This window comes from Lytechinus variegatus, chromosome 15 (genome assembly GCF_018143015.1).
Source record: "Lytechinus variegatus isolate NC3 chromosome 15, Lvar_3.0, whole genome shotgun sequence".
Lineage (NCBI taxonomy): Eukaryota > Metazoa > Echinodermata > Echinoidea > Temnopleuroida > Toxopneustidae > Lytechinus > Lytechinus variegatus.
In genome coordinates this window covers 27,217,766-27,230,918 of record NC_054754.1, presented here as the reverse complement: position 1 = coordinate 27,230,918, position 13,153 = coordinate 27,217,766, and the positions used below count along the sequence as shown (strand labels likewise).

The 13,153-nt window shown below is 38.3% G+C and overlaps 2 protein-coding genes across 2 annotated transcripts; one reads left to right on the top strand and one right to left on the bottom strand.

Moving 5' to 3' along the window:
* The first annotated feature begins 1,761 nt into the window (after positions 1–1,761).
* On the top strand, positions 1,762–4,958 carry LOC121429287 (transmembrane protein 121B-like). Its single transcript, XM_041626283.1, has one exon. It carries the CDS (start codon positions 3,069–3,071, stop codon positions 4,005–4,007), a length of 939 nt encoding a protein of 312 aa, XP_041482217.1. The 5' UTR covers positions 1,762–3,068; the 3' UTR covers positions 4,008–4,958.
* Positions 4,959–10,680: 5,722 nt separating this feature from the next.
* On the bottom strand, positions 10,681–13,130 carry LOC121428684 (ribonuclease P protein subunit p20-like). Its single transcript, XM_041625486.1, has one exon. It carries the CDS (start codon positions 13,128–13,130, stop codon positions 12,681–12,683), a length of 450 nt encoding a protein of 149 aa, XP_041481420.1. The 3' UTR covers positions 10,681–12,680.
* Positions 13,131–13,153: the final 23 nt, after the last annotated feature.

Genomic DNA, 13,153 nt, shown 5'->3' with positions numbered 1-13,153 from the left:
GGAGGTATAGGAAATTCCTGCAGAGAAATACTTATTCAGTTATCACTGACATGCAATTGAACTCTAATTAACCTCTGCACATCACAATATTACTTTCGCCTATTCTATTCGATGAAATAAGAAAAAATCAGATTTATTATCAATATTTTTCCCCTTTGACTTTGATGTTGAATGGCATTTTCACGGTGATCTTCCAAATTGCAAGCTCCTGAAAACACGGTCACCATAATCGAAACAAATAGAGTTCTTCCGGAAATAATCGGAAACTTTCAGCGGATCGTTGGATTTGTTCTACCGATAGGACAGGGGTTCAAGAAAAGGGGCACAGGGGTGCCAGGTCCCAGTGGTGGTGGTCTCGCGACTGGGTGACCGATCGGGGTTCGAAACTTTCCTCTTCACAAGTTTACTATTCGATGGATAATAAAATGCTCTTGGAACTTACTTTCTTTGGAAAATCAATGAAACTTTATTATAACTTTTGCCATAAATTTATTCCTCTAATAATATCCTTTTATTTTGTTATATCTTTGTACAAAAAAAGTGCAAAAAATATACATGCATGTATGTATATCTACAGTTTTCAATATCATCGTGGAAATCTAAGAAATATGTTCTACCTCAAAGTGTGTGCACAATGCATTTATTGATATACTTTTTCGGTAAAAAAAAACGTATATATCGTAGATGTAAAACTAAAAATTAAGGTTTAAATTGCAGTTTAAAATACACTGCACTAAGTTATGGGCCCGTTTCATAAAGGACTTACAACTGTTGTAACTTTGCCATTATGGCAACTACTATGGTAACCTTGATTCTGATTGGCTGATGAGCCCTGTTACCATGGTAGTTGCCATAATGGCAAAGTTACAACAGTTGTAAGTCCTTTATGAAACAGAGCCCAGGGGGCGTTTCATCAACATTTTTGTCCGACAAGTTGTCAGGTCTGACAACTTTCCTTGATCATGATTGGCAGAGAGGCACTGTTACCATAGTAACTGGCGGATGAAACGGTACTTGTCAGATAAAACATCTGACAAGTTCTTTCATGAAACGCTCCCTAGGTGTGTCCTACTGGCCTGCAATCAAGAAGCGGTCAAAAATGGGACACTGCACTAGCAAGTTAAGTCAATTGTTTTGGCTTATCAAATCAATGACGTCAAGAATGCCGAAAATAGCAGACGAGAGTCCCCCTACTTTTGGAGCCGAGTGCAAAATCAGGTAGAAATTTGTCGGCAGAGATCGAGATAAAGAAGAGAGGGGTTGAATTGCGCATGCGCATTGCTATCTGTTTCGATGTTGAATCATCAACGAACTAATGAACCTGCCGAAACTATGGAAAAAGGGGGTGTCCCCTAAAATCTTTCGCGCCATTTCATACATGAGGTGAGAAGTAGTTCATCGTTACCTGAGGTGGTCTAGATTGTAAAAGGTTCTTTGCTTGTTGGTCAGATTAACCATTGGGTTACATTGAACAAACCTTCGTTTAATTGCATCATTCCGTCACCATTTTCATCTGGAATTGGTAGCTTACGAGTCTTCAGCGCAGCGATAGTCAGTTTTCAGTTGTTGATGCCCCTGCCCCATGAACAAAGGATTGTGAACCAAATGGAGTTTTCATAAAGACGAGTTGCAACAAGATGAACTACTTCACCTCTCTTTAATCTATTGGATGGCAAGCTTGGATTAAACAGAGAGTGAGATACCACACATCTGCAAGTATAAAGTTCGTATCTTCCATCAAAGCGATCTATACGCTAGAGAAAGTATTTCTGTCGTGTTCATCTAATCTCTTTGTATTAAAAAAAAGGTGTGTTCCCTGAGGCGAAGACACTTCAGATTAATTGATGACGTTAATGCGAGAGAAAAGAAACAGAAGGAACAGTGAAATTATCTGCCCCCAGCAGGCAGCGGAATCAATTTCCCGCCAAATCATCGCGGGTTGCTTTGCAGACGATCGCTATGTGTTAACCCTATTTGCTGTCATCGGGGATTTGGCGCGGCGGAAGACGCGAAAAACGAGTTAGCAGGGGTTCAGAATGGAGATACATTATTATGAATAAGCTCAAACTGTTGATCCACTTCACACCCTGTATGCCGACAAAGTGAGCTTTGGTGTTGTTCACGGATCATTGACCCATGTATTGTCGGTGACATTTACATGCATTTTGTGAGATTTATATGAATGAAAGATGCTGTGATGATTCACCTAACTTCCATCAGGAATAAATTCCCGTGATCCTACTCATCTTGTGCTACCGGGTATCATTCCACGTCTTAGCATTTGAACTGATATGATAATCCCGCTCAATTCAGTGAGTATAATTTTGGAATGTTGTGACGACGGATAGAGCTAAGGATCACCGAACTCTGACGTCAATCTCATACTTACCTCGATAACTTTATTAGAACATTCAAACAAATGAATGTTGATTATTTTGATGTCAATTTCAGAAGACTGGGATTATATGGAACGCAGAGCATATATATTTCCGTGCGAATGTAGCAGCTTGAACCTGCTGCTTCTCATACCTTAATTGCTCAATGGAAATGAAATCGCACTTTTTCAACTAAGCGCACACCACACCAATTTCGCAGTTATCGTCGTTAGAATGACGCGACGCGTCCTAGTTTCGTCTTGATCAAAAGCCACTCAATCTTGAAGACATCCCGGTATCATTCAACTATTTGAATGTAGTACCTCTAATTGGAAATGAAAAACGGAAATAGTACAAATTGTGTGAGTGATCATATTTGAAGAAATATACAGAACGGAAGAGTTGTGCCTCGTACTGTCGATAAACAAAACGAAGTTTGAAAGATATATCTATATTGATTCAAACGTGCCAAGACTTTGCCATACTTTAAAGCTTGGATACTGTTGTGGATTGATACACCGAATGCGCTTTTTGATTTACAATTGACTGAATTAACTTATATCGTGAGGTTTTCAGCTCGCATGACCTAGTTTTTAAATAAGCAATCTTTGCTATTCGCAAGAATAATAATTTCTGATTACCTTGGGTGTGTGCCCTACCTTTGACAACAGTTCTTACAGAATATTTTACAATATGGGGGAAGAGGTGCGCTCGGGGTGCGTTGATGTCTTCGTAAAGGTCTTGTGTCTCATTGTTCTCGTGACACAAAATGCTCTGATAGACTATTATTTGATCCGTTTTGGAAACGGGACTGGCTTCCGTCGGGGTTATATCTGGATCATCTGCGACAGTCTAGTCCTGATCTTCTGGACCGTTGCCTTTGTGATGGTCCGGATCCGTGCCAGGCAACCCTATCCGGAAATCCCGAAAAAGGAGCGGCATTTACCTCAAGAACTTCCCTTCGCTTACTGTTCATGGCTGGTCTACTCTGGGGTGCTCATCGCAAAGTTGGTCAAGATCTACAATAGCAAAGACCACCCACAGATCTTCTGGTGGTTGTCGTCATCCGACATGCTGACGATTGCCGTATCAATGGCGGGTCTCATCTTCATGCTCCTTGCCTACAGTCATCATGAGGATGTCGACAATGCAAGATACCGTCTTCAGATACAAAAGTTAGGCACCGTCGTCGGTCTGGCCATTTTAGACACCACTGACCTCCTTGATATGCTGCATGAAATCGAGTCAAACGCAACACTTCCGTTCCATCTCAGGGCTGCCATCTTGGCATTTGGGTGCATCTGCATCGTACTTCCGGTCTTTCCGCTCTTCGCACTTCGTCTCATCGCTGCCAAACGTAGCGCGCACAAGCGCAACTCGGAATCATGGGAACAAGTCTTCTTCCTAAAGAACGTCCTGTTCATGCTCCTCGTCGATGTCCCGTACTTTGCGCTTCGATGTCATCTTTGGCTTGACTACGGCATGTCGGCATCGGTCTTTCTCACCAAGAACCTTATCATGTTCTTAAGAGGGACTTTTGATCTTCTGCAGGAAGTCAAACTATGTACGCGAGACAAAAAGAAAAATCGGCCTTTATTAGAACTTGGATTGGTCGTTAGGTTCAACAAGTGAAATATGGTATCATAATCATCGTAGACAAACCATGCCACATTTCATTTGTACTTTGATAACCATGATAACCTTTTTGCGTATTTGATTCAGATGGTTTCCTAGATGATTTAAGAGACAGAACTCTATTGTGCATCTGACAAAATCATCGCAGAGCGAAGTTTTCCTTGCTATTCGAATTCAATATGAATGAAGAGTAATTGTTACATAAGAAAATGTAAACAAATGGGAAAAGGATGAATCTGGTCTGATTGTCTGATTTCTTGCTGAAAAGATAGACGAATAGATGAATTCGTAAAATATATCTTTGGCTTACATACAACACGACCAACGATTGAGTCTTGTATTTTCAATATTTGGTATATTAGATTACAGGCATTAACAAAAATCACTGGTCGCGTATTGAAGACAACAATTCTAAATTTGACGTATGGATTCCATTCCCTTCTCCCAAAAATGTGTCTCGATCAAGAAAGAAGACAACGAAAGAAAGGAAAGAAAAAGGGCTGAAACATTATATATCTTTCTGAATATTACGTTAAAATTTATCCCAAATTATAATATTATTGTTTTAAAGATTAACATTTTCGCTCCCCCGCGACTTGTTAGAATGTTGTCTCCATACGCTGGTCATGTTCGCCGTCCTCAAAATATTTGACACAATGTCATTAGTACACATCACGCACCTGTATACATCTGTCTGTATAATGGCTAACTTTCTACAGTAACGTTCCTTCAGATATGCGTTAAAGCAAACCTGGTTTTAGTCGTACTCTTTTAAAGTATTTTGAAATATACTTTGGGAATGTCATTATATAAAAATAAATCTCTAAATATTAGTACTGCTGTACACTGGCGAATCCAGGGAGGGCGGCCCGTGCCCCACCCCCTTTGGGAGGCACAATTGAAATTTGTAATGTAAAATGTCGTTAAAAATAAATGTGCCCCCCCCCTGAAAGTGAAGACTTTTTTTTTTTTTGCTTGACAAAGTTTTCCTAGGTATAACGTGTCCTCCCTTTTGGAAAATACTCGATCCGCCCCTGCTTCTCTATTTTATATCACACAATACTAGTACACCACGACCTGCACAGTTCTCGAACAAAGAGTGATTGATGACAATGGATTTGTAATAATGACTTTTTTCTATCTTACATCTAACAGCGATAGAAATATGAGATAATTTCAACTTTATCGAAGAATCTGATCAGAAGACGGCGAGAGTTTAATCAGATACCATATTTGCGCTCACCTTGCGGGAGCAAACTTCTCTTTCATGATTCCGTTCGATGATAAAGTCATCTGTATGATTTGAATACAATAGTTCTACCTCAGATTTCCCTCCAGTTGCCCGATTCCTTTCCCAAATTTATATATTTTTGTGGATTGTCTATTCAAGTTAAGTGCAATCTATATGTATTCAAGTTACAGATTGATAATAAGCATATATTGAAGATATTACTGTTTCTTTTATAGACTCCATTCACTATGTAAATGTTGACACCAACGTTAGTTGTCACTTATTGTAAATGCAAACAGATGCCATACTGACATTACATTGTTTAGTATTATTAATGTTAAGTATTATTATATGAGTATAATATGGCCACATGCTAGGGCATTCCGATGAATCTGATATGGGAATATATAGCATCAAAATGTTTTCTGTATTCTGTGGCAATTATAAATAAATGTGAATACTAAGGAATAAAAGTAAGATTTATAATATACATCTATATAATTTCGTTATGTTTGTTGAGCATAATTACATCTTTATAAGCTGGTTTGAATTGTATTCAAAGCAGAATGTAAAAGCAACGCCAGGGCTGTACAAAATACAGTGCGTATCAAAAAATATAGTTTACACTTTGAAAAAGCCCTGGGGATTAAAAAATATACAACATGTGTTATTTTTTTCACATACAATCTTGGGTTTGGGTCTCATCTGTTCAATGAAAGTAAAGGTTTTTGACAGAATGTTACACTTGAGTGAGCACTGTCCATTTTTGTAAAGCTCGCAGAAATCTGTTTGCGCAGAAATGCTCATTTTCATGCTGTGTCAAGGGGAAAGGGCGAAGTCAAACTTACCCTGCAAAACATTTCTCATGCATATCCCTTGCACTTTTGGTCAATTGAAATAAAATGGATAAATTCAAGCATTTTGTAAACAATTTTGCCACCCAAATTGAAATTTCAACACTTAGTAAGCACAACCTTTACCCTTTTTGTGCCAGCTGGATCGGAGGGCATAACTGAATCTGAGCAAAAGTTTATATCAGACATCTCTAGCATATTTTTCACTAAGTTTTTATCATTTAAAGTGGGTTTACATTTCATTTTAATTAATACTTGTTTCTCCACACTTTTCCCAAGCTTGACAATGATTAACAAAATGAAAATCAAGCCTAAACCATTTCATGTAAAATACAGCTCAGTGTAAAGCAAATATCGTCACGATGGCCTTGGTGTGTGGGTGAGTGGGGTGGGGCGCAATGCACTCTTCGAAGTGTTTTGGGCAAGGAAACAAGTTAAAAAAAAAGGTAAAAGATATCTTCAAATCAAGTTTACTAGCTAAATTTCAAATGTTCTTCATTATTAAGGTCTACTTTTATTTGCATAACTATTTCAAAGTTCAAATAATTTTTTCACTAACTTTTCAAAAGTGATTGGTGCTCACTCAAGCGGAAATATTTTTAGACAGTTATACCATCATTTGCTTAAATGGATCTGTGTCAATCTTAAAATGTGGAATAATGTTTAGGATATTACAAATGTATAATTCTACAGGATTTTTTTTCCAAGTGTAAACTTTTTTTTGATACGCACTGTATAGGGATTCCGGTGTTTCGCCACCCCAAAAAGTAAATACCAAGAAATCGAAAAATACAGGACCTATTTGGGAGTTCATAACATTTATTATTATCGATGTGCCAAATGTCGTCCCAAATTTTCGACGAGAACCAATATGTAAAAATTACAATTAGATGATTTTAAATCTGTGCAGGTCCATGGTCTTTTGATAGACGATGTAAGTGCGAGGGTTTCATTCTCTAAAATTAGGGGTAGTATACACGACCTCGGCTTTTTCTTTATAATTCTTTATTTCTCTTTAATCCTATTCTTTTCTTTTCCTTCTCTCTCTCATTTTTTGTCCCTTATAAATACTTGAGAAAATGAATAGATAAGGCATTTGCCCCATGTAGCACCCTGCTCTTAATTAATTATTGTATGTTAAATGAATAATATAATACCAACCTTTTTTATACATTATACAGATCTCTAGCGTACCTGGGGGGGGGGGGCAGACTGCCCCCCCCTGACGAGTCACAATCCATGCAAGGGATCTATCCTTGCCCCCCCCCCCCTGACGAGTAGTTGAAGACCCTTTATTATTATTATTATTATTACTATTCTTTTTTTTGGTAGTCAGTTTTTTTCTGCTGTGAAAAGTCCTTTATATCCTGTTGATATGACCCTTTTTTGGCTTGTCAATTTCTTTTTCTGGTACGAAATCCTATATTTGTAGTTGAAGACCTTTTCTTTTGCTTGTCAAATTTTGGGCGGACGAATTTGCCCCCCCCCCCTTGGAAAATCCTAGGTACACCACTGATACAGATCATCCCCCAAGCAGTATGGAGGGGGAGGGAGCTTTCACGAATCGATGAACAAATCACGATTATTCTCTAAATTCATAACCAATAATAATCACTGGACCCTGAGAAATGAACACGTGACATTAGCATAATTCCTTCGCTAATCCCCGAAACCACTTTCATAAGGAAGAGCTCTAAATATAGCCCATTAGCCAAATTATTCAATTTTCTGAAGTTCATCTTACGGATGTGATTGTACAGCTCCACGGTCGGAGGGTACTCATCAGTCGATCATCCAATTTCTTCTTGTTGTGGTACCAGCACCAAATGACCGCGAGTAACATCGTCCTACCTACCAGGCAGTCGGGGGGGGAAGGGGGGGGGGGTATTGGATCGAGGGTCAAAGCTTTTCTTCCAAGGGAATTGTAGAAAACTTGCATGGAAGGTCGGAGCAAGTTAAAAACAAATCCCCGACAAAAAAGTGTATGATGGCTGATTCGACATCCTAGCCTGGATCAGCGGGGCAAGGGGTGGGGTGCCGGCTACAATTTAAAGTTTCAAAGTTATTTCATTGTGCTACACAGACATTAAGTCAAGAATGGCATGCCCTTTCAAAGAGCGATATTATACAGACTAGAAAAATCCACCCTGTTTGGTTAGAGACTTTCTAATTGTTTTGTTGTCTTTTATTTTGAGCGTATTATAGAAATAATATTACTTAGAATTAGATGCGGGGGAAAAATAATAAGGTTTTGTCGTCACATTCTTTTCTCTTTTTTTCCTTTACTTTTTTTTTTAAGTAGGACCATATAGGTCTATATTATTCCCGATATATACAATAGGAAGGGGTCGCAACCAGCATCTTACTGTCCCAACCTAGTTAATTAAAAGTATGTGTAAAGCAATGTACAAATTTACCATTCTTGTCGGAGGTTCGTTAACACATGAGTCATGAAGTTGGTCTAAAAAATATCCACAAATTTCATAATATATACCTCCTATATTTTTGCTTCAGTGAAGTAAACTAACTGATAATGCGCGCGATCCATTTCGCCCCCTTTTTGGAAGTAATTCAATCAAGAACCGACAAAAGGCTTTCTCTCTTGCAATTACTGAAGATAAACCGTGCTTCCGACAAAATTACCGCAATAATTATCATCATCACGGGCCTCCTCCCCGTGACGCATTCGTTTTCTGCGTATTTCTACTGCTAGAAAAGCTTATAATATCAGTTCTAATTAGACAGATTGGGAAATGTATCGTTAACAAGTGTTTCCGAATGGCTTTTGATATTTGACATTCCGCTATCATCCCAGGCTCTTTTGATAAAGTAAACAAAGAATGTGGCATATTTTGGGGTTGAATGTCATATGTGAGCATGCGTAGAAGAATAGAGCGGGGAGAATCAAGAGAGTGATGGAGAGAGAGATGAGAGAGAGAAAGGGGGACAGGAGGGAGGAAGTGAAGGAGGTGGAGGGGGGCGAGAGAGGCGTATGGAATAAGACAAAGTAAGAGGGCTTGAGTAAATGATTTCCAACCAATTTGAAATGCAAATTTAGGACTTTCAATGTGATATTGTAGTCGGGTTTGATCGTTGTTCTAGCCAACAAAACCCAGAATAAAGAGCATGAATCAATACTGAACAAGGTGAAATTGCTGAAAAAAAAGAGCCACGAGTCTGAAGATGACGTCGAGGTATGAAATCACAGAATTTTGGCTCTCTTAATAGTAAAACAAAAAATATGGTACAGTTTTTCATATGTGAGCATACGTAGAAGAAAGTGAAGGGAGAATAGAGAGGGGGAGAGAAAGAAGAATCAAGGCAGGGGCGGAAATCTCTCCCAAAAGGTATGGGGACAAGAGGCTGGAAAATTTGACAAGCAAAAAAAAGTTATCACCCCAAACTTAAGGTGATTTCGACGAAAATAAATTTGACAAGCCAAAAAAAAGGTTAGCATCCAAAAAGTGAGGTCATCTCGTCCTAAAATACATGTTTTATTTCGATTTTGAATGATTTTTTTTTCTTACCATCATAAACGACCACAAATTGTAGGGGGACATTTGATATTGTGTCCCCCCTACTATTTAGAGTAGGGGGACACGTCCCCCCCATCCCACCTGGGATTTTCCGCCCATGAATCAAGGAGAGTGGTGGACAGAGAGATGGGAGAGAGAGGGGGAGGAACCGAGAGAGGACGAGAGTGAGGTGAAGAGGAGGAAGAGAGTAGGGGCGAGAGAGAGAGATTGAGGGGGGGGGTGAGAGAGGCATAGGAACTAAGACAATGCAAGAGGCTTTGAAAAAAATATTTTCAACCAATTTAAAATGTAAATTTATAGGACTTTCAATGTGATGTTGTAGTCGGGTTTGAGCATTTTTCTATCCAATAAAACCCAGAATAGAGGGAGGAATCAATACTGAACAGGGGGGGGGGGGTGTTGGAAGAATAAAAGCCATGGGTCTGAAGATGGCGTTGAGATATAAGTTCACATAATTTTTGTAAAAAATAATCATTACATTTAACATTACTCTACCTACCAGCTTTATTCATTTCACTTTATTTGACCCCCCCCCCCTCTCTTTAGAAACCCAAATTTTATTCTTTTTATGAAAAAAAAACTCCCTCAAACTATCAAGATGTCATTCAAAGCTTTTTTCCCCAATAAACGCATACAAAACTTTATCAAGGCACAGACCTAATACAACCCAAGCCTTGCTCCATCTCTCTTCCCCTCCCTCTCTTCCCCCCCCCCTCTCTCTCTCCCTCTCTCTGCCTTTCCATTCCTCTAATCCTATCCATTACCTATAATTTACAAGTTGAAGGCAATGACATCATCGTATCTACCATAATCAAATTCACCAAATGCAACATCTCTTGCCAGACAAGCTTATAACCTGATTCTACACATTTCCTGCAATCATTTTCCATACATCTGAACTAGCTTTGATAAAGTGCTCAATTTATTCAACTACATATACCGGTATTTATAGATGGCATAAAGTTGAAATATTTGTTTTCAATATCCCAAATATTTATTAGAAAGTAATGTTAGAAACAAAACTCATCATAATATCATGATGAAATATATGGGGGGAAATTAATATTTAATAGATACATTAGATACATCAAAACTTTTTTCTTTTATATCTTTAACTCAGAATTAACTCTGATGCAACCAATTTTGCTCTATATTCCTGATGGTCTTTATTTGAAAATGGAGTATAAATTTTACTTTCAATTATACATAGACCTGTTGTAAAATGTAAATAGTATTTAAAGCACAACCTGATTGGTAGATTGACCAATAACAAGCATTCCTCAAGAATGATCTGACCAATGAGTTACACAGGTTCACACGACTAGGGTTAACAGAATCACTCCTAACCTGTTGCACATTGATGTATGAATTATATTCACAGGTGGAGTACATTATAAGCCTGGTGACGAAGGGTCATAATACTCCACTTGTTATTACGTATTAAACAGCTTTATATTGACGTCTTTGGGCTCATCCGGAGCCTATTGGGTAGCCTATGGCTAACAGGGAAAGTGTCGAGAGAGAAAATATACAGTGATGTTTATGTATAACATTTTTATCATGTCATTTATATGTGACAAGACACAGGTTTTTTACAATATGTCAGACATCATTTACACAATACCTGGAAAAAGACAATTATTTAGTTCAGATTTGAACATCTTATGGTTATTAAAGTTATGTTTCCTTTCCTTATTTTTTGTATTGTCATTTATTTCCATGATAATAATAATAATTATCCGGAGCTGACGGAGCACAATCCAGATTTAGCTCCAGCTGTTAAAGGTGCTTAGTGCATTCAAGGAATTTATTTTACCGGGTACCCATTTCCCTCACATGGGTCGAGTGCATCGCACTGTGGATAAATTTCTTGCTGAAAGAAAGTATGACATGGCTAGGATTCAACCCACGACTCTCTGTTTCAAAGTCTGGAGACTTATCCACTGGGCCACCCATCATCTATCACTTTAGCATCAAGTTATGTACATGCATTTGTCATTCCAATAATCCCATGTTGTTGTTTTTTTTTGAAAAACAAATTTGACTTCATATTATCTTTAAATCATTTTTCCCCTGCTACCCAAGAACATGAACCTGTACAAAAATGGTTAAACTATACTGCATTCATTTTTTGTGTGTTTTGCTTTATCTTTTACTATTGCAAGTTGGAAGCAAGTGCTAAAATATCCTGAAACAAAGATTATGTGAATCACAAAATTCAGATGTCAACAGGTTAATTCATTGCAACTTTGTCATAATCCTTGCATCAATAATGTTTGTGAACTCTTGAGCTAATGAGAGCTTTACCAATCATGTACACATACATGTATCAAACATGGTGTGGCAAAAAGTACTTGATCCCATTTACATAATGTAGGGTCAGTGATTGTCTGTTTGACGGTATATAAATGAAATTGCAGGTTTTCAGAAATGGAATAGGCTGGGTTATTTTTTTTTGCTCTAATGGAAACTCACTGCCCCTAACAATGACTCATGGTTAATATAAATACATGTATGTCTCAAAAATAATTTCTGGTTTCATAAATCATAATTCCACAATCAATACCTTAAGAGAATGCAAATGTTTGTTTTTTCTTGCAAATATGTGAGCTATCATAGATACCATGGTAACATAATTACCAGAAAGTTAAGCAATTTTTACAAAACAAAAATATCTATTGCAATCAAACTTGCATGAACTAACATGGCATTATTTCTTATATGCATACAAGTATTCTGTAATCACAAAATGAGGTGATTATTTTTCTCATGTGGAATAACCATAAATGAACATTCATACATGTATTTTTAAAGAATAAAGGTATATTCCTCCACTGTTTTAATTCCCATTAAAAAATCAAATCATCATCTAGTATGCTCTGATGAACGTTTCAGTGAAAACCAAAGGTGGGTCAACTGACACTGCTACAAATTTAATACTAAAACCAGAGAAAGTAGAGAAAAGATTAGTTCATCATACAACTTTATCATCACAACAAAATGTCTGCATCCTTCCTCAAAAAGACCTTAACCATGGTTATAAGTCACATCACTTATTGGGCCCATCCAGTTTCTTGCTTTCGGTTCTAAACACTCTAATATGGACAGCAGAGTTGCTTCTCTCCCTCGTATCGAAGTCCCCTTCATCGCAGAGTGGTTCGATATCGTCCACCAGGTTGACAGTGGACGTGCTGATGGATATCTGGAGGGTGCCAAGGCTTCGGGTCTCCAACTGAAGAGCAATGTTCAGTGCTCTGTTGATAGCTGCACCAAGACCATGAATGAACACCTCTTTCTCTCCCCCATCAAAGAGTTTCTCACATTTCTCCATCTGACTGGCAAAGTTAGACTTGCGGGTCACGTAGATGTCGTTCTTGCGCTTCGGAAGTCTGCGGGGCTGACGCTTCCGGATACTCACCGCCGCTGGATTGACCTTCGGTTTGGCCGACTTGTGAGGGCGGGCTTCGGGGGAAGCCGGCTGCGCATCGCCCGAGGCCATCTTATTTTGAGTTGAACTTTCAA